Source organism: Danio aesculapii, chromosome 4, assembly GCF_903798145.1.
Source record: "Danio aesculapii chromosome 4, fDanAes4.1, whole genome shotgun sequence".
Taxonomy (NCBI): domain Eukaryota; kingdom Metazoa; phylum Chordata; class Actinopteri; order Cypriniformes; family Danionidae; genus Danio; species Danio aesculapii.
In genome coordinates this window covers 35,636,895-35,658,739 of record NC_079438.1, presented here as the reverse complement: position 1 = coordinate 35,658,739, position 21,845 = coordinate 35,636,895, and the positions used below count along the sequence as shown (strand labels likewise).

The 21,845-nt window shown below is 36.4% G+C and overlaps 1 protein-coding gene across 1 annotated transcript in view; it reads left to right on the top strand.

Annotated features, from left to right (window-relative positions):
- Positions 1-21,845, top strand: part of trhde.1 (thyrotropin releasing hormone degrading enzyme, tandem duplicate 1) — a 201,909-nt gene that overhangs the window by 101,597 nt on the left and 78,467 nt on the right. The window contains exons 8-9 of the mRNA XM_056455543.1: positions 11,299-11,364; positions 15,199-15,386. Coding sequence (XP_056311518.1) covers positions 11,299-11,364; positions 15,199-15,386 — 254 coding nt within the window. The remainder of the gene's footprint in view (positions 1-11,298; positions 11,365-15,198; positions 15,387-21,845) is intronic.

Below are 21,845 nucleotides of genomic sequence, written 5' to 3'. Positions count from 1 at the left end.
CAATCAGGTCATGTTTTTTGTTGTTGTTGTTGCATAGAGACAAATTTAATGCTTCATATACAGATGTAACATTTCCACATACAAGCTTCAGCAAAAATACATGTCTTAAATTCCGCAGAATACTCTGCAGTCTGTGTAAATAACACCAATACTGCCAGTGCGTGTACATTTTACCCACACATGAGACTAAAAAAATATTATTTCACTGTATTATGCCACTGTGTTAACAAAGAAGTGTTTGGAGTCATGGACTGATTTTGTCTAGTCATCAACTATATTGGTTGGTCCTGTTGGTTACACAGTTACACACTTTTAAAAGGGTCGGGTATAAATCTGCTAAAAGCTAAAGTCTGCACTGACAACAATATTTAGAAATAAGAAAATACATATTTGGGTGGTGTAATACTACAATGCAATTTTGTTAATCATATATTAATATTTCAAATGTGTTTTACCACACTGCATATATTGTATGATGCAATGACAAATTCAAGCTTGCAGCTTCACCTAATTAATAATTCATATGCTTGGTCTTATAATTTAACGTTTAAATAAGAGAACAACAGCGATAACATTCAATATTAGGGCTAAAACATATAAATTTTATCATTCATTGTGTCTCGGAAGCTTTAGATGAGCTGTCAAATGAGCTGTCAGATACTGAGTTGACTCAGGGCGCATCACTTATTTCTCTACAATAAGACTCTCCATCATTCCTGGCATTTTGTGCTTCTAATACCCCTACATATTGCCTTCTTTTACTCATTGTTACTTTATACATTTATTATAACCACTAATTCAGTGAACGGAAGTCATTGCCTAGCAACATACAAAGTTAAAACATAGGCAGTGCATAAATGCAGGCATTATATACAGTAGCATGTAAATTAGACTCATGCTGGTGCTTATAGATATAAGTACCCCATTTTTTGAATTTGGTTTCATCTGGGAATTGCAAATGAGACTATTTTATAAGTCAATGACTGGGAGACTTGAATGTTTTATTAAAGGTCTGTTATGTACATTTGAAAAAGTACAATTTTGGGATAAAATTTACCCTGTGCTGGTTCTAGTGTTAAGAGAAGACTTGCGTCATTCAACATATGTCTGTAATCAGCTCTGTTCTCTCCTCTGCTGTGTGTCTTCCTCTGTTGACTGAAGCTGATTTTATTCTCTCAGTGTCTCTCTTTTGCTCTGTGTGGCATCTCTTCTCCTCCTCGTGTCTTTCCAATATTGGAGCAGCAGACAGAAGTGAAGCTGAACTCTTCAGAATACTTAAACAGCAGACAGATTGAAGTCCATTACCCATCATGCTCTCTCTCTTTCTGTGAGCACGAGGGCGTCTTCATTGGTAAATGGTGGATGCGCTGCTGAGGCGGAGGATGAATGTCTCTTATAAAGAGTAGTGGGAGTCATAAATGAAGTCTACTGCTGGAGTGATGAAGCTCCGCCATGTCATTTACACACACTGCCCATCGCTTTTAAAGCCACTTTCAGACGGATCATATTATGGGATGGGAGAAATATTCATTCCGCCTGGAAATGTGAAATCGTGACCTGTGAATAGCAGAGGACAAGTGCGCTTCTGCCCGGGAGAAATAAACTCCAGTGTGTTACAGTCCTCCTTCATCCTCCGGGTGTGATTTGAAGCTTCTCCTTCCCTGAATTCCTGTTTCTCTCAGCGGGTTCCTGACTTGGAGAAAGACACTCTGTGAAATCCCTGTGGATGTTGTGGGATAATAATCTGCTCTGAACACAGATGAAATCGCCAGATAGTCCTCGATTCAATTTGCCAACATCCTGGAACACAAAGAGGATCCATTTTTCCCCATCTTCCTCTTCTTCTCCCTCCGGCTAGGCTGTTCCGCCTCATTATTACTGTTTTCTGTCTCTCTCTTGTGGGAACTTTCAGCATCTCTGTCTGTCTCTGAGTGATTGATGAGAAGAATAGGTAAACACAGCACCTCACCAAACATTCTGCCTCCATTGCCTCCAAATTACTTTTCATATGCAGGAAAATTGTAGACATATTTCTTCTCGTATTACTTTTGAGGGAACTCATTTAGTTGGATGAATAATGAATTATTTATGATCTGCTTTGACTCTGGTGGTGAAGGCTCTCTCAGAAATCTTGTGTTCTAGCTCAGGGGGATTTGCATATCGAAAGTGATCAATCTTTTGTCTCCCTTTATAAGTAATTTGACTTTGCAGAATCAGAAGACAGAACTGAATGTGGTTATAAAATCTGATAAAGGGTCGTTTAGGATATTATTTAGTCCTAAAGAGTCTCTGAAGAGGAACTAGCCGCTGCTAATTACAGTTCGTTAATTACATACACAACATTCACAATGGAATCTTTTTTGACTTATGAAATGAGATTCAATTTAGGCTGTGTGTCTATAGACTGGGGATGGAAAGATTCCCTGATTCTGTCATACTGTTCATGCATATGCATAAAAAGTTAAGTAGTTAAGGTACAGCTGTCATAAAACCAGAGAGAAAGCTGCATGGCTATACTAGTATACTATGTGAGCTGTAATATAACTGTGCTCCTATTAGTCAGTGTTTGAGGAACTGATCTTAGCCTAACCTCTTAACAATGTTAATTTCCAACCACACCACAGTGACTGAGCTTAATCTATGTTCAGTTCAGTGCTGTAAAAACTCAAATAACTGCAATTGAGTAGTTTTTTCTCTGGAATTAAGCTTTCTTAAGCAGTTTTAATTTACTTACTTTTACTTGAGTACATGTTAGGTATGGACACTTTTTAAATGCATCAAAGATGTAGAGTGTGGAGTCATTAAAATGTCCAAAAAGATGCAAAATCATTACACTCAATGACCAAGAGACTGTATGTTACTTATGCGAAGATGAAGAATGCCTATTGTATAATGACTGAAATCACCAAATGGCTTTAAACAATAACTAAATGCACTACAGAATGTTCATTCATTCATTCATTCATTCATTCATTCATTCATTCATTCATTCATTTTCCTTTAGCTCATTCTTTTATTTATCAGGGCTTGCCACAGCAGAATGAACCAGCAACTAATTTGTGCATGTGTTTTACACAGCTGATGCCCTTCCAGCTGCAACTCAGTACTGAGAAACACCCACACACTTTCACATTCACACACGCACTCATACACTATGGCCAATGTTGGTTTATTCAATTCACCTATACCACACCACATGTCTTTGGACTGTGGGAGCACTTGGAGGAAACCCATGAGAACAAGAGGAGAACACAGAAATGCTAACTGACCCAGGACTCAAACCAGCAACATTCTTGCTGTGAGGCGACAGTGCTAACCACTGAACCACTGTGCTGCCAACTACAGAACGTTATGTTTCCAAATACATGCACCGATTGCTTGTATTACATGAGTTGTTTGCTGGACACACATAGCTTGTTAGTCAGGGCTCAAAGCGTTAACATATACTGCACAGCTAAATTTTTGCCCATTAGGTTACACAGATTTTGCTCTACATGTAAACACATCAACCTGCTTTCTGTCATCTTGTCATGGGTGCGAACAGTATATTAGTGTTCTGTGTTCTCACATTAAATTAATCTCATATTTTAAATGTACAGTCCATAAATGACAAATAATTCAACTTACAATACAAAACCATCTTAAAAGTATGACACTTAACTACACTGGTAATTTGCAGGGTAAAGGTGGTTTTATTTTCACATCATAATACCCATTACTCTTGAGTACTTTTAGAAGGGCTACTTTTTACTCCTATTATAAGTGGTATTTGTAAAAGACACGCTTTTACTCTACTTGCACTACATTATTTGACAAGTAATGGAACTTTTACTTGAGTATGTTTTTTTAGTACTCTTTCCACCACTTGTTACATTTGTGTTGAATCAGATCAAATCCTAATTGGATTACACTGCATAGTAATAGTGTTGAATCCAACACAATTTCACGGCAATTTGTAACTTTTTGATTTAGTGGCTAATTCGTATCAATTCATATGATCTAATTCGTACTATTTAGTACGATTTGTTCATCACACAATGACGGTTGGGTTTAGGGGTGGGGTTGGGTGCCACGCCTCCCAATATGATTTAACCAGGCACTAAACTGACAAAACGTAAAATAGTTATGTTTTCTCGTGGGATCTGGCTGGTAGAATCATATCATATTGTATGGATAGCAACTTTGTATGAATGTTTAATGGCTATGCATCATGATGTATTTTATAAAATGCTCAGTTTTAAGATGAACATTTTTAATACTGACACATTTTACCATCATAAGTACAGTCTTGATATCAAGGCTTTTCCAAAAGGCAGATAGGAGCACTTTGCTAGTTGCTAAAATGACTTAATCTGCACTATGATTCATTGAAGCATTGTAAAGGATTTATACATGATAACAAATTAAATTAATTATTATAAACTTCCAAACAAGATAATGAGTAGCCATTAAATTTGCCATGTTAAAGGCTTTTAAGCTTTTCAAAGGTATTTTTCAAATGCTTTTTTTGTATATTTTAAGAAATCCCTTATCCCCTTATATAAAGAGCACAAATGCAATAATTATACCTGAAGCTCCTTTTTTGTAAATGTCTTTAGATTAAAATGTTTAAGTCTTTGTCTGCGCTAATATTGTGTATCATGTTAGTTTAGCAACATATGGTAACCGACTTACTGACTAGCGCATACTAGTCAACTTCCATGCACGAGTTGCACAATATAGACACTAATGTAGAACATTTCAGATCAGTCACATAAAGTTTAATTTAGGTTTGTGGGCTTTCTTACTACATAGATGACAACTCACTATGCTTTGGCTGTCTGTGAGTGTATCTCTCTTTTCTGTTGCTCTGCAAATGCATTTGGTCACTAAACTGTGGTGGGTAGCAACACAGGCATTAAAATACATACTTTTAGGCCAAGCAGAGTGGAAAATGTCAACACCAACATAAAATAGCTTTGAGTGGTCCCTCGCTGCTATGCAAATGTATGCAAATTAGCCAAGTGGGTATTTCATACTGCAACAATCTCATTCAGCAGACGATTTCTACTTGCTGAATGAAATTGGATGCCAGGGACAAGGTTGAATTATACAATTTAATGTCCACATACACCTGCAAAATGCAGCTATTAGACAATAAGTGTCAGGCAGTCATAATCATTATAATAAATCATACGAAACATTTTCCCAAGAATTGCAGCCTTTTATTTATTTACTTAGTGATTTATTGATAAAATTAAAAAAGTGAGTTAAAAGGCAAGGTAAATTTGAATCAAAGAGCATGATTTTATGATTTTATCATCAATATTGATCAAAAGTGCTTAATAATAAAATAAACCAGATTTAAAAACAGAAAGAAAACAATAAAAAAACAAGTATCAAAAAAGGGACAGAAATGATACATTTTTATTTAAATTCACCTTTCAATTTTAACATTTAATAAAAGTTGAACTTTGAATGACAAAAGTTGTTTATTAAAGGGCATCAAAATTAATTAATTATTTAATTAAGTCTATCAGGCTGATTAACACTTAACACACCTCACACAAACTCTTTCCATAACCCTGACTACATACCATCAAGATGTAGCATGCACTGCACTTTAACCAAATCCTTACTTAAAACCATATTGCCTACAATAATTTTCCACCAACAGTCAATGTGTGTAATGTGTGTTTTTCTTAACGCATGTATTGTCTTTCACGTATTTATTGTCTTTTACGTATTACTGTCAACATTGCTAATTGTATATTGTTTTGTTTTTTGGAGTATGTTGTTGTAATTTGCGCTGTCTGTATTTTGCACTAGTCTGAAGCCAGCAACTAAGCTTTTCACTCATCATAGTACATGTGCTGCTGATAATGTGATTTAAAAGTTATTTGATTTACACTTATTTTAGCAATATATTTTAGTTAATATATTTAGAGAGTGAGAGTCCTCTGGATTTTTTTATTTTAAATTTACTGAATTTCCCACTTTGTAAATGCAATTGGCAAAATTATGTAAATGTTCAGAAAGATTGATACAACACAGAGTTTATGCTTTCACATGTATTTTTTACCTTTTTATTAAACTTCAGGGGGGTCACGGTGGCACAGTGGTTAGCACAATCACCTCACAGCAAGAAGGTTGCTGGTTCGAGCCTCAAATGGGTCAGTTGGCATTTCTGTGTGGAGTTTGCATGTTCTCCCCGTGATAGCGTGGGTTTCCTCCGAGTTCTTCGGTTTCCCCCATAAGTACAAAGACATGTGATATAGGTGAATTGGGTAGGCTAAATTGTCCGTAGTGTTTGTGTGTGAACGAGTGTGCATGGATGTTTTCCAATGATGGGTTGCGGCTGGTAGGGCATCCGCTGCATAAAACATATGCTGGATAAGTTGACAGTTCATTCCGCTGTGGCATCCCCAGATTAATAATGGGACTAAGCCAAAAAGATAATGAATGAATATTAAACTTCACTGGCTCAAGAATCTTTAGATTGTATGAAAATGTCAATAATTGTCCAAAAGAAAGAAATAAACACAACAACATTGCATGCCCAATCAATGATATCGGGTGTTGAAGCTGAAAATTAATATCTTGCCACTTTACTCTAAATAGAGCCAAATCCAGAAAAGAAAAATACAATCCTGAACAGTGGCATGTCTATAACACTGGGGATTGATTGATTGATTGATTGATTGATTGATTGATTGATTGATTGATTGATTCTAATTTCAAAATGATTTCACTACTTCAAAATATTAAGAAAATATTATTTAAGAAAATAGGAAGTTTGAGAAAATCTAGGAGTAAATGATGCACAAAACTTTTCAGGCCTTCACAATTTGTGTCAATTTCTGTGGCCTACACATACACACACACATATATTACTCACATTTGACTGACTGACTGAATGACTGGATTTATTTTTACTCCTCTTTCCTCCTGCAGAACAAATCAGTGTCAAAATAATGACAACACACTGTGACGGCCCTATCAGAGGCAGGTTTATGCCACATGGTCACTTTGCCTCAGGGGAATAACTTTACCAAAGATAAAAAAGAGAGAGAGAGAGGAAGAAGAATTGTACTTGCTTAAAACAGATTCGTCAGGATGGTAACATGAATCTGGTGCAGCTCCAGACTCAAATCCCAGATTCTCTGAGAGCTCAGCAGAGCATGTAGAGAGAAGAAGGCCAGCTGGACCGAGTCACGCTTTCAGGATCCCAATGCAATTTGCGCAGACCTCTCAGCATGACTCCTGTTCACGTTTGAACAAGCAGATTCGATTCAGAAAGCAAAGACTGAAGCAATTGCCTTATTAAAAGAATTGGTCACCCCAAAATAACCAAGCCTGTCTTCATCTGCTCACACTTATGACTTTCATAAATCCAACTATTTTGAGTGTTCAGTTATATAGTCACAAACTTTTACTCTAATTGAATTTCTGTAGGAACTCAAAACTGATGCATCAAAATACACAAAAGAGCCAATGAGATTTGTGTGCAGTCTCTCTTCAATTAATGGTGATGAATGATGGTATCAGTAGGTACATTTTCATGGACATCAGGCATCTAATTATTTACCTAATTCTGAATAAGTCAATAGCCCCTTCACACATACAGACCTTTCCGGAAAATTACTTGCAAATGTGTGAACAGGCCCATTTTGAAAATACTGGTAAATTCGTTCTGGCAATTTTCTGGAAAGAGAAGTTGTAAAATTACCGATAATTTGCCAGAATGCTGAAGAAATTGCTGAATGCAGCAGAAAAATTGCTGGAGAGATCACGATTAGAACGCGCTGTCGTGAGACGTGTGCTTCAGCCAATCAGAACATTCAGAAGCATTCACATCCGTGCTGTTTATAAAAATAAAAGCCTTTGAATGTTTTTCCAGACACATTTAGCTGCTAGATATTAGTCAGATAACGTTTCTATGTTCCTTCTTAATGCCATCTGGGTAAAAAATATCAATAAATTGCTTATGATAAACATCATAACATGCAAAAGTGTTCCTCCATATGTTTTCATTGAAGTTATTCGCAATACTTATTCATCTACAGAATTTGTAATGTAGTCAAATGTGTAAATATTTAGCTGCGGTTCTTGCATTTGCCTTTTGATGTCTCTGGGAAAAGGCAGCTGCATGAATGCGAAAGCTTTAAATAAAAGTGAAACCATCAACAAAAGCCTGACCTATACTTACAATTACAAGTGCAGCCGTTTAGAGGTCATTTCTGATTAATGAATTTATGGGTATTTTGGTATGGATGTGTGAATGGTCTTTTTCCCGCTTTACCAGATTCCTTGATAACTATTGACTGACCGATAAACCCATCAAGTGTAAACTGCTCCATGTTTCGTGCTGAGTCGATAGATCAAGTTGACAAAATAAATAAATATATATAATTATTTTTTTAGCATGTTTTTTTAGTGGGTGTGGCATATAATATGCAAGTTTCTAACTCATATGAACATATGAATTATATTTATTTATATACGGCCTTTTTCCGGAAAAAAACTTCGGAAAGTCCTTGCCTGTGTGAATAGTGCTTTTTGCATATAAAGTTGTTCCAGAAATGTTCCGGATATTTACCAGTATCACTGTGTGAAAGGGGCTAATATCATGATTAAGATGTTTACAAGTGTTGCATTTAAAACAAATACAGTGATTAATTCATGGCACTAGTCATTACATCCCAATTTCACACATTAATATTCATTTTTTTATTTGTTATGGTAGCATATATCAGCCCAATCTGTAAAGTAAATGCAATTATTTTACATATTGTTGCAATGTAAAAACATCCTGGTAGCCTTAAATTTTTAAGCTGAACCAAATTAACCCTATGAGTCCATTGAACTTATGTTATGTTAAACTGACTTAAAACTGGTTGCATAACTTAAGAAAAGTAAGTTAGAACATTATTAACTTAGTTTAATAAGTTACAATGAACTAAAAACATATGCTGTCATAATTAATTGTGCATACAGTATAACGTTTAACAGTGTAGACGTTTCTAATTCATTTCATTTGTATGAAAACATGGTTTTAAAAGGAAATATGCATCCAAACCCCACCCCTAAACCCAATCATCACTGGGGATAAGCAACTCTTACTAAAATATATAAAATACATTATACAAATTCATATGAATAAGCCACTAAATCAAAACGTTACAAATTGCTGTGAGATTGTGTTGCAAATACTGTACGATCTTGGGTGTTTCATTTTTAATTTTTTACTAAAACTTCAAGTGCAGTTTTTTATTTGTTATGCTATACATGCAGACAGACCAGGGTGTAAACAAATTCTTATTCAGAGCACTCATTTGGTTGTAGTCAATCTGTTTACCATTTCTGTGGTACCACAAAACACATTGAAAAGTCCCACACAACAGTATGTAATACAGTGCAATTAAAATGTGTGCATGTCTATACTGAACTTCAGTCAGGCAACTAACATTGTAAAATTCCACATTTCTTAAATCAATTTGTGTTTACTTTAAATTAATTTAATAAAGCTGGAATAAGCTAATCAAACAATTTGTTTGCATGATATGGAGCAGTTTACACTTGATGGGTTTATCGCTCACGGTCAGTCAAAAGTTATCAAGGAATCTGGTAAAGCGGGGAAAAGGCCTCCCACCAGATGTTTTTATCAGATGAATGTAAATGTGCTTTCCAGGATCAGACTCCTTCATCTTCATGTCGCCCACCACCTGTATCACTGAGACTGCAGGGCAGAATAAGACTGATAATGAAGAGCTGCCACTGTTTAACAGATTAAAGTCTTTTAGCAGTCAAATGAACACCCACTGGTGTCTTTGCTTCAATAATACACAACACAGATATTCATTCCACTTTTTAGAACATATTCGTCTGTGTTTGATATGAAGGCACATTTTAGTATATATTACATATGATTTATATTTATTTATATACACATTGCTGAGTTTCCAAAAATGTCTCCAATACTCATCATGCATGTGAATTAGTTAATTTATTACTGAAAAATTCCAGTGAATTATATGTTGTTTGAGCAAACAACAGAGGCTTAGTTGGAACAACATGTTATAGTAAGTATACTATACATTGAAACTGATAAATGGACACTAATTTTTTTAAAATCCACTAAAACACTCCGAATTGCTAATGCTGATTTAACCCTTAAAAACAAATACAGCCAACATAATTGTCTCTTTAAAGTTGAAGTCAAGTTAAAGCCAATATAAAACGTGTACTATCAGAATTTTCAGTAACTCAGTCGAGCAATAAATTGACTCAGGTTTCGTTCCAATTAGAGATGTTTACTAAATTCCCATGCAGTATAACAATAAAATCTAGTCAAAAAACTGTTGCTCCATCTTTCTTTCTCTTTTTCTTTCTTTCTTTCTTTCTTTCTTTCTTTCTTTCTTCTTTCTTTCTTTCTTTCTTTCTTTCTTTCTTTCTTTCTCTTTTTCTTTCTTTCTTTCTTTCTTTCTTTCTTTTTTTCTTTCTTTCTTTCTTTCTTTTGTTCTTTATTTATTTATTTATTTATTTATTTCACTTTTCTATCTCGTAATATAACTTAAAACAGTCCAATACAGGTGGAGCAAACCATTACAAACAAAGGTGTAAGGGTGAAATCAGCGAATGTACACAACTAAACATATCAACATATGTAAACTGTACATATAATTAAGCGCTATTAATAAATTATATTAAATTAAATTATGGCTCTTACAAAACATATTTTAAATAAATAGCTTGGATATAAGCAAAATCTGTTGAACCTGAAACTAAACCGTACTGAGATGGAGCTACTTTTTCTTAAGTATTACTTCTAGGTGTTTTTTTGAGATTGTACTTTGTTAATGACATACTGTATCGAGTGGTAATAGTTTTACACCTTGGAGAACAGTTTACCGGTGTTACTTTTTTATTTACTGAAGGAATCAGTGCTTTTCTCCCGTTATTTCCTTCAAAACTTGGGAGGCTTATTTTAAAGTGGATAACTTCCCCATCTTTTGTGTCTTGAATGAAAATCTTGTAAAATCATGTTGCTGATTTGTATTTTACTCATGCAGTGACACACACTGATGCAGCATCGACTTGAACAACATAATCAGCCTCTAATTGGCCTCCTTATGGTCCTCCTTGAACTGACAGCCAATCACACCCAAACATCTGCTGCTTATTTGCATAAGTTCAGCTTGAATTGAGAGGATTAGTAATGTTATTGTTTGGGCTTATTCGGTTTCCCAAGTTGGCATTCCTGTCCAAGTCCAATCTATTCCTCTTTCAATATTGATCTGCGTCTCTGTGTGTTTGCAGGATTACTTGATGACGCACATGTACGGGAATGCAGCAAGAGATGACTTATGGAACAAACTCTCCGAGGTAAGATTTTACACATCTTCTGGGTGTGAGACCTACATCCGTGAGCAGGAATCATGGCTGGGGTCAGTTAACACTCAGCAGCAAGTGAAATTGTGTGTGTTCAACCCACTTAAATTCAGTGAGTGAAGCTCCTGCAGGTGCTCAGAGATTCATATGCTGCATTTGGGTCAGAGGCCATTATATAACTGCACATCATCAGCAGAGCACAATTTATGCCAACACACCACCTACTCACATCAACGCATAAGGGCTTTATACAAATGCCACATGTGAAAGAGTCTGGGTTATGTTTGATTCTCTTGCTTTTACACTTGAGGTTTCACTTAAAATGGAAATGTTTCTTACTGAGGAAGGTCAGATATTGATCCAGAAATCTCATCACTGCAAACCAACTGAATGCAAATGTACATAGATACTGCAAATCAAGTCTTTCTGCTGATTCTGCTGATTTTAATCAGTTTATAAATGACCTGAATCTTAATTAGTGAAGTGTAGCATAATTGTTGACAAGCCTGATGAGTCTCAAGCATGTGTGTTAGCCCTTTAGCTCAGGTATAGTCAAAATAACCCAAGAAGAATCTAAAAATGATCGTCTGCTGGAGGAAAGTTGACCTATTTAATGCTTGACTCTGGCCTCAGGAATACAGTATTTATTGGGTTTGGCATGACTGTCCCCCTCCTGACAGAAACACTCAGGTGGGTTTTCTGTGATCCGCTGCTTCAGTTTCTCTGTCTTTTGTAGTACCACTGAAGGTTTAGCAAACATATATTGTTACTTGCACACTTCACTTCCCATAATTCCTTCTGTTTAATTACCAGGAAGTCTAACATTGATGCAAATGCTCTTTCATTACATGATAATACAGCTAATCTCTTTATACACCATTATCTGGCCATCAGCAAAATGTTTTCATGGTCAGATTTATCAAATAATGATATGATATACCACTTCTAACTGGTGAAACACAATTTTAGACAATTATTTGGTTGGACGTGTTAAACTACAAAATGCCAGTATGCTAGCTCATATGTACAGTGCTATTGTAAATGATACTGATGCCATTTAAAACTATAACTTGTTAATATTAATGTTTAAACTTTTTAAAAGGCAGTTTAGGGCATGAAAAGAACTTGATACTGCAAGAGGAAGCAAGAATTCACTCAAAGAAGTGAGTGATTATTAATAAACGTAGCCAACAGCCATAATCACAGAGAAACTGAGCATTGAGTTCAAGTCCTGAACACTGAGATCTGCTTTTAAAGTCGGACGACTCTCAGCAAGTCCTCTCAGTGCTCATCTCACAAGTGTCATGACTTTAATGAGATTACTTTCAAGCGTAATCTCAACGTTATTATACTTTGTAATATACCAGCAGGACATTTAGCAGCTATCAGTGTCGAGTGAAGCGTTTTGTCATTCACGTCACTCTCCCGGCTGATGGGCGACTTTTTTTCATTTTCTCACTAAGATCTGAAGAGATTTAAAGGTGAATTCATGCGGAGTAGCCGAACCTGGACCCCTCTATCCTCTCAGTGACCGTGTTTGTGAGGCACTGACGAATTTAGCTACATTAACAGTCCGTGACAGCCCATCATCTAATGAATACTGATATGCGCTGTGTTCATTAGCTATTCATGAAATCCAATTTGCTGCAATAATCTGGCAGTGCTTAGCGCCCACAAAGCCCTTTGTCAAGCTCACGACCCATCGCCGGACTGGCCTTCACTGCCTTTAATTATTTCCACCAGAGTAAAGGTACAGTAGCTTCCTGAAAGCCTTCCTACAGAAAATGATTCATAATGTAGGAACATGAGCTGCCGTCATCAGCCTCTTCTCTTCTTCTGTATTCATACGGTAAACAAACCGTGAGTCATCTACAAATGTGAAAAGTCATCCAGTTTCTGTTATATATTCTAGACACTCATCAGTCAGCTTGGTTACGCTCATATTTGAATGCTCATGATGGTCATAATAATCTGTATAAGCAAGAGTTTCACTAGTGCACATGCTCGACTGATCTGGTCAGGTTAAAGTTTACAGAAGAGCAAGAGAGCCTGACAGAGCACTTTTGTTTCTGTCACCACATTCCCCTTTAATCCCCCGGGTCAAAACAACACACTGACTCTGTGCTGCTGCAGAAACACTGTAAATCTACACCAGCTTTACAACCAGTTTCAGACAAAACTAACAATTTGGCTCAGTAAATATGAAATGCTGCACATATTTAGGATGCAGCAAATGGAAATGATTGGAAATGTCTGTAAATCCAATGAAATTTGCTTTGATCCAAAACCTAGCAGACCACTTTTCTATCCACTACCAAAACAGACATCTAGATCAGGACTGAAACAAAACCTCTTAAATTATTGACTTTGCATTGGCAGTGATACAAACACTTCTCATATGAAGCACACAGGAGGCTGGACTGTGGACAATTGATTCCTGTTTTGTTCATTCTTAGCAAACCTAAAATGGAGCTCAGTACAGCAAAAGTCTACACTGAATGGCAGGTACACGAACAAAGATGTTAACGTCTACTAGATCTAGAATCGGTTGCTAGTGAGTGTTTTTAGTCAACACATACTGTCAATCAGCATCCTGAACCTCCATCAAATCCGGGTTACGGCATCGATTGAATAACATCAACCATCCAAACATTCATTCATTAAATTTCCTTCGGCTTAGTCCCTTTATTGAACATCCAACTTATTCAGCATATGTTTTAGACAGTGGATGCCCTCCCAGCTGCAACCCAGTACTGAGAAACATCCATACACTCATTCACACACATACAATTTAGTTTCTCTAATTCACCGATAGCGCATGTCTTTGGACTGTGAGGGAAACCGGAGAACCCGGAGTAAATACATGCAAAGAACACGCAAACTCTTCACAGCAATGCCAACTGACCCAGTCTGGACTCAAACCAGCAACCTTCTTGCTGTGAGGTGACAGTTCTAACCACTGAGCCACCGTGTCGCCCCATTCAAACATGAAATATGAAATAAAAGTATATTTTTTATCAGTATTTTTTCCACATTCCAGTGCATTCTGGGAATTGCTTTTATCAATATAGAGTTTGAGTTCTTTGTTCTGACATATGAAGTTCACTTTGATCATTCCTGTTAATTTGTGAAGTCCTTGGAAAACATTTCTCCCCACAAAAAAACAACAGCATGTTATTCATAGCATTTCCACTGTTATGCATTCACCTACTGTAGTCTAAAAAATGGATACAGCAGCTCAAGGTGAAACATGGAAGAAACTACATGAAGTATTAAAATCCTCATACATACATAGAGCTTTTGAAAACAATTCACTCAGAAAACTGCCAGTTGTCCACCATGCTGAGCCATTTATAGTTGCATTTTTAAAGAATAAGGAGGAGCGGTGTATGCAGCACATTTCCCTCAGGGACAAAATTCATATTACAAGCTTTCTTCCTTAATGAGCCATGAGATGCAATTTTATGTTTTACTTCTTTAAAATAGGAGGAGCAGCTTCCTCTGAACAAATCATACTTATAAATGTAATTCTTCTCTTGTACAAGCATCACACTTGAGTGTAGAGAAGTTAGATAGCTGGAAATTGCTTTGTGATATTCATGTGAGTGCATTATGAGAGTGGTAAAGTTGAATTACTTTTCTATTCACTGTTAAATTTCAGTTGAAAGTCCTGCTTGGGTTTTTAGTTAAATCTCTTTTTTTTTTTTTTGCTACAATCTAAATGAATACATAAAGCGTTACTGGCTTTATCAGATACAATTTATACAACTCTACAATATGATATACTGTATGCATCTATGTGATGTGATTTTGTGTTTTGCGCCACAGGCTATGCAGCGAGAGGGAAAGGATATCAACATCACACAGGTTATGGACCGCTGGACTCTACAGATGGGCTATCCGGTCGTCACCATCAGCAAGAACGACAGTCTGGACAACAGCATCACTATTTCCCAAGAGCACTTTGTCTACGACACAGACGCCAAGATCCAGAATCCTGAGCTGTTCAACAAAAGGTAGTCTGCCATATGTCAGTGGTGACAGGTTGTTACATGAAAATGAAAGCCCATCAGTCAACTGACCTCTTCACATTGATTTTGCAAAAGCTCATAGATCGCTGTAGAAATTTATTGCACAGAGGTCTATAAGTTTGCCAAACGTTGCAATGCTGAATAATGCAAAAATCCCACAAAGTCAGTGATTTCCCTCTAAGAATCCTCAGTGATCAGATCAAGCTCAGACAAAACAAAATACTGCAGCTCTGCAACTGAAGAGAAGGAGAACAAATTTTGATCAAAACTGAGATTAAACATTAAGTTATTTTGGAAGAAATACAGAAGAATAGACCATCTGGAGATTATAAGCACAGCTAGACAGCTAAAGACTAGCCTAGCGCCCCACAGCATGAAGACCCAGAGGATTTCCTCGCTTATCCAAGCAATGTGAATATTTTACTGCTAGCATGTCTTTAGATGTCTGCCTTTAGCAAACCTGATAAAAGAAATGCCTAAACTAGCCTAAAGTCTGGCCAGTTAGCAAAGACCTAGTTTCAGTCTCAGACGTCATGCCAAGAACAGCCCACGGACCTCTGGCTAAATGTTTGATGCATACGACACACTTTTTTTTGGAAACACTTCAGTAGATTCAAAGCCTTCTTCTGATTGGTTTAAAAATACAGGATTTCCAGGTGCATTACATGTAGCATTAAATCTTATTCAACATAAAAAGGCTGTCCGATTGTGACAATGTTCATTTATAGAGTTAGGCTTAACGAAAAGGTTCACATCTTAATATTGTTAAAAGGCATCCAAGAGTTATACTTGAAGTCCTTAAGTGTAATTTAAAAGAGATATTTATGGACAGTTGACTTCAACTACGGCTATTGCGATAAAAAAAAAATTATGTTGAAGCAGGGTAACAAGATCGAAGTTTAAGGCATAAGATTCATGAATATGCACAGGCACCTTTTTTATACAAAATGAAACTTTATTGACTAATCTAACAGAAACTAACACAAACACATATTTATACAAGTTGTAGATAAGAGAGTGTAATGATGGAAAAACCTTGGATAGTGTAAGACCAAACCAAGAGAACCAAATATAATCAATTTTAACCCTTCTTTGGTTTCTTTAGGGTTACATTTAGTTTTCACCAGTTCAGTGGTAATCTGGAGCTGTTACTTGCATTCTTTTTGTGATGGGAAGAACTCCCTCTGTCGTTTCAAATTTTTGAGGCGAAAAAAGGAATAGTCGTGTTGACATCCTGGTTTTGCAGGGTACTAAACTTAACTAGATTCTCGACGGAAAAGAAAGAAAGAAAGGTATCGGCGATGGGAATGTCTGCACTGTGCGGTTAACCGATTTTTACTAGGGTCCAAGTCTTATACTGTCCAATGAAAAAGTTATTTTGCCATAGGAAGTTTAATGGGCCTTTGTTCCAAAGCATAGTGATTTGCATATGCCTTCTAGGTGTAAGCTGATGCAGAAATGTTTTAACCTTCTCAAATAATCATTTAGTACACCAAATTAGCTTTGCAGGGACATCGAACATGAACTATCTATGATCTTTTTTTTAGCTGTGGTAGAGTTAAACATTGATTGCCGAAGTATTAAAACCATAATATTAATACATTGGCAAAAGACTAGTTGCACAAACCATCCAGTCTTTTTCTGGGTAGAAGAGGTTGATGATGTATTATTTGTTGAATAAAGCACAATAATTATGTGTTTGATTGGCCACATTCAATACAAAGAATTCTGATTTTTTTGGTCCAATTTTGTTAGTCATCTAACATCAGCTGTGCATACATATGTCAGCAAAAAATGAAAGAAGAGATGCTGACACACCAGTTGGATAGTTCAGTGTTGTGTTCGGTTGTTCATAGCTGCTTGTTGGAATTGAAATGTGGTGAGATATTCTTCACAAACAATAAATGTTTAGCAGGTACGTCTTGTTGGCATGGCTGTTGGCGAAGTGCATAACATTGTACCAATGGTGAGAAATACCATTCCTCTTTCCTGAGACAGAATGTTTGTACAACCATCTTTTGTTTTGGAGGGATATTTCTACACACCCGAAACATTGGTGACAATAGGCATTTATCAAATCTATTAAATGCTGGGTTCTTAAATGTATAGAAGGTTCACATAAAAGGTTAGGTCAGTAAATATGCCGGCTAATTTACTCATTTTTTTCTGATGACAGTTTAAACATTCTGTCAGATAAAATGGGTCTTTTTATTTGTGGATTCTCAAATAGCCCATTTACAAAAAGCACTTTCTGCCATCTCAGTACTTTCATGTTAACTGTATAAACAAAATCCAGGTTGCCTTAAATATTTCAATAAAAAATGTTTAATCAAAAGGGGTGGCATGGTGACTCAGTGGTTAGCACTGCCGCCTCACAGCAAGAAGGTTGCCGGTTCAAGTCTCAGCTGGGCCAGTTGGCATTTCTGTGTGGAGTTTGCATGTTCACCCTGTGTTCGAGTGGGTTTCCTCCGGGTACTCCGGTTTTCCCCCACAGTCCAAAGAAGTGGTATAGGTAAATTCAATAAACTAAATTGGCCATAGTGTATGAGTGCGTGTGTAAATGGTGTGTGTATGGGTGTTGGAAGGGCATCTGCTGTGTAAAACATATGATGAAATAGTTGGCAGTTCACTGCTGTGGCGACCTCTGAAATAAAGACTAAGAAGGAAAATTAATAAATGAATGAACATTTAATCAAATTAATAAAAAAAATTATGATTAATTTTTACTTAAATTACATTGAACTGACTTGTGCAACAAACAAAAAAATAAGTAAAAATATGATAAACTTGACTTAAGATGCATAAAACATATGTTGTCATGACCTTTTTTCAATATAACGTTATAAAAAGTAGAAAAGTGTCACCAAAAAAGCACTGAAACTGAAAGTCTACATACATTACTGATTTCCTATTTGTTTTGTTAATATATCCTTTAGATAAATTTTGATATTGATGGGACATCTTTTTTAAATGTTTGTGAATGAATGATATACAGGTTGCGTAATGAGCTGTTATTGTGCAGACCTTTTCACATTCCTAAGCGTGCAGAACAAAACAAGGCCTGATTGATTGGTCCTTGAACTTTTAAAGTGGCCATAATTTCTTAAACATTGAGTCTGGTGTCTGGCTATGCAAGACTAGCTTATACGCTGAGTTTTTTATTTATTGTTTTTGTCACCAGGAACTGTAAAGTGTAACACAACCCTGTTTGTATGAATCATATTTCATGTCATGTTCACACACACAAGCTATTAAGCTGCTATTAGCTGAGCATTTCATTTAATATTAGCGACCCATGCTAACCTGTCACTGCCACATCCTGTTTGGCAGTGTCTGCGTCGTCACAGAAAACTGTGTGTGTCACTGGCGGATAGATTAGTTTAATTCTTTATTAGGGTGAGATGAATAATTCAATACTGCCTCTGATCCTCTTTTTTGTTTCTTCCTTTTGTTTAGGATCAGACACTGTTAGCGGTGCAAGAATTGACTTAAGAATTGAATTTTAATGCCGAACTGTCAGTCTGAGTGTGCGGAGTGAATGTTGCTGAGCTGTTTTGTCATTGAGATAGTAAGAAAAGTTTCTCATATTGAGAACAAAATCAGTGCAAAAATTTTTTTATTGAAAGACATTAGCAAAACCTCTTGAGCTTATAATATCTAAACTTTGTTTACAACTTTATTGTGACTTCATTAAATGTAGTAAAAATTTAAATCTGTTAGAAATAGTAGAAAAGATAATTCTAGTGAGATTAAAGTCTTCACAAAAGCCTTTGATTTACTATCTGCAAATAGTCCAAGACGTTATGTTTTAGTGCAGCTAGGCTAACCCTTCACATGGAGTCATCTGTTGTGATAAATATGAAACATACAGGTACAAATCTGTTAGTCGACCTCTTTCCTGAGTTCATTTGTTGAGCGCAGACAAAGGCACCTTCCTGTAAGCGTCTCCTCCTACGTAAACGTGTTTTCTGAGAGCTGCGGTTCTTCTGCAGAGGCGTTCAGAGGCACAGCGGCTCCAAGAATCAATAGCCAAGCTGTGTTGTGAGTAGGGGGCGTCTCTTTCCTGTTTTGCCCCTCAGGCGGGTTTTCATCTGAGTACCAGACAACCTGCCAGAATGCAGGGGGATTTGGCACCTTTGTAAATGCAGTGTAACACCTCACTTGAGGCTTTAAGCCAGCCTAGCAAAATGTGCTGACAGAAACATTGGCAGCAACTAAAGGAAAACAGAGAAGGTCAGTTTGAATGTATTTCACACTCCTTCTGTGTGTTTCATGTCCACCGCTGTCTTATTAAAGTTCATAAAGGGTCTGCTTCTGGAGAGGTCCAAACTCCACACAGAAAACTGCAGAAAATTATATTTATTAGACACATTGGACTTGTTCCTGCACTTTGATATTCTGTTGTAGCCGCTCCATAATCCAGCAAGCAAAGAGCCTCACACTTGATGTGCTAATTGACTTCCTCTTTTAAACCTGCATTAAAGCTGTCTTTTAAGTAAAGTACAACTTCAGCTGTATTGATATCATCTTTGGTCTGCTTTAAATTATCGAAGTAATTAACTTTCTCACCCTTCAGTTTTTAAAAAGTATTGGAAACTTTTTCAAGTGCCAACAGGGTGAGTGGGGCAAAACCATATGCCGTATATTCAGTTTTTTCAATGGCAACTAGTAAATACCTGTGTGGCAAAGTATAAACCACTGTGTGTTGCAACTTTCCTGGAATTAATTTATGTCCAGATAGCCCTTGCTATGGCTGGCGGCGACGCTGATGCGCACCTTTCAAAAATTGTAGCCACACGTCGCAACAATGCATAGCGAAAACCCTGTAATTGTCAGCTTAGTAGCTCTGACGAAGATGGGCAGGGCCACAGAGAGCCACGCCAACCTGTTGGAGTGAGTGTTTACAAGTGTCGAGTCCCGTGAAGGAGCTCCAATTGGAAAGTTTTGTTTTGTGTTTACCTTATGATTAAAGTTTTGCACGTCTGCCGGTTCCGGCCTCAGAATGAGCAACTTTTTGCTACATTAAGGTAGCGTTCAGAAAAAACAAAACACCCGCAAAGAAATGTGCTACCCACTGCGCCACCATGCTGCCCCGGTAAAGCAGTCTTGTATATTGTAAATAGTATTAATGCTAAATATTAATTTGAAATAACATTTTAATAATTTTTATTAGACTGTTCACATATTATACATGCTCGAGTAGTCATTGAGATTCTTGCTCACTGCAGCATTGTCCTCATTGTCTTGTTGGTTTTTATATAAATAAAAACCCATTTGGTTAAATATTCTACAATTATAAAATACTATTTTTTGCTGTTGCGCTGTTCAGTCATTCACATGTTAAGGCTGTGAAAGGTATAAAAAATTATGTTAAAACCTGACCGTCACTGACAGCTGTTTTCTTGTAAAATGTGAGGCCAAGACCGTGAATTTTTGGTGTGTCTTAGAGATTCGTTTTACCTTGTATTCTTTCCCATAGGTATCACAGATGTTGTCGCCAGTTTTAACAATGATTTAAAAATAATTTTCTGCGACATTGTTAATTATCATTTAGCTTATTAAGCCTGCAATTGTTCAGGGACAGATTTTTTTCTGTCTGTTAAAAAAGCAACTCTAAATTAAGTTGGTGATAAATCATTAGAAAGTATGAGAAAAGTGACACTTTTACCTGAAATTGTGATGCTGTACTTTAAAACACCTCATCTGAAGTCATCATGAACCATTTGGCACGTCCAAGATAATTAGCAGATCCCGCACTTTTTTTCACCATTGTAAAAACGTCTGTTTCTTCATTAACACCTTTACACTCGTATCATACCTGACTTCTGCTCGAATTTTCACAGCACAGATTTTGTGCTGAGGTGAGATTATAGAGAATATAAACAACTTATTAGTGCTCAATGCCACAAGTGAATTTATCACCGCAGGCCGAGAGGCTCGTCTGTAATGTGACGTTTTGAGAATTATTTTATAGTTCTCAGATGGATGTGAGCCTTATTATGTGCCAGTGTCTCTAAGTCTGTGTGAAGTTGCTGGAGATACAACTGGATTCACATTTAGGCTCAGCTGGTGACCATCTGATGCACTTCATGAAAGAAATCATCAGTCATCAACTTGCAATAAAGCTGTCAAGACCAGTGCTACTGTGAAAAATACTGTATTATTGCTCAGGTTTAATGATGCTGAAAGGCACAATTTATCCATTTTTTTATTAAAATATACAAAAACCACTACAACAGTGTTAAATATTTTGCTGACTTAAGTACTCACATTATCACAAATGTTTTGAGGAATTTCCAAATCCAGAGAAATAAGCAGTTTTAACTGGTGATACTTTGATGTTAACACTTAAGCTCATCCATAAACATGATTTCTGCATGACTCCCATTGAATTTAATGTAGACAACAAGTAGATTCCACACTCAGTTATGATGTCATCAAAAT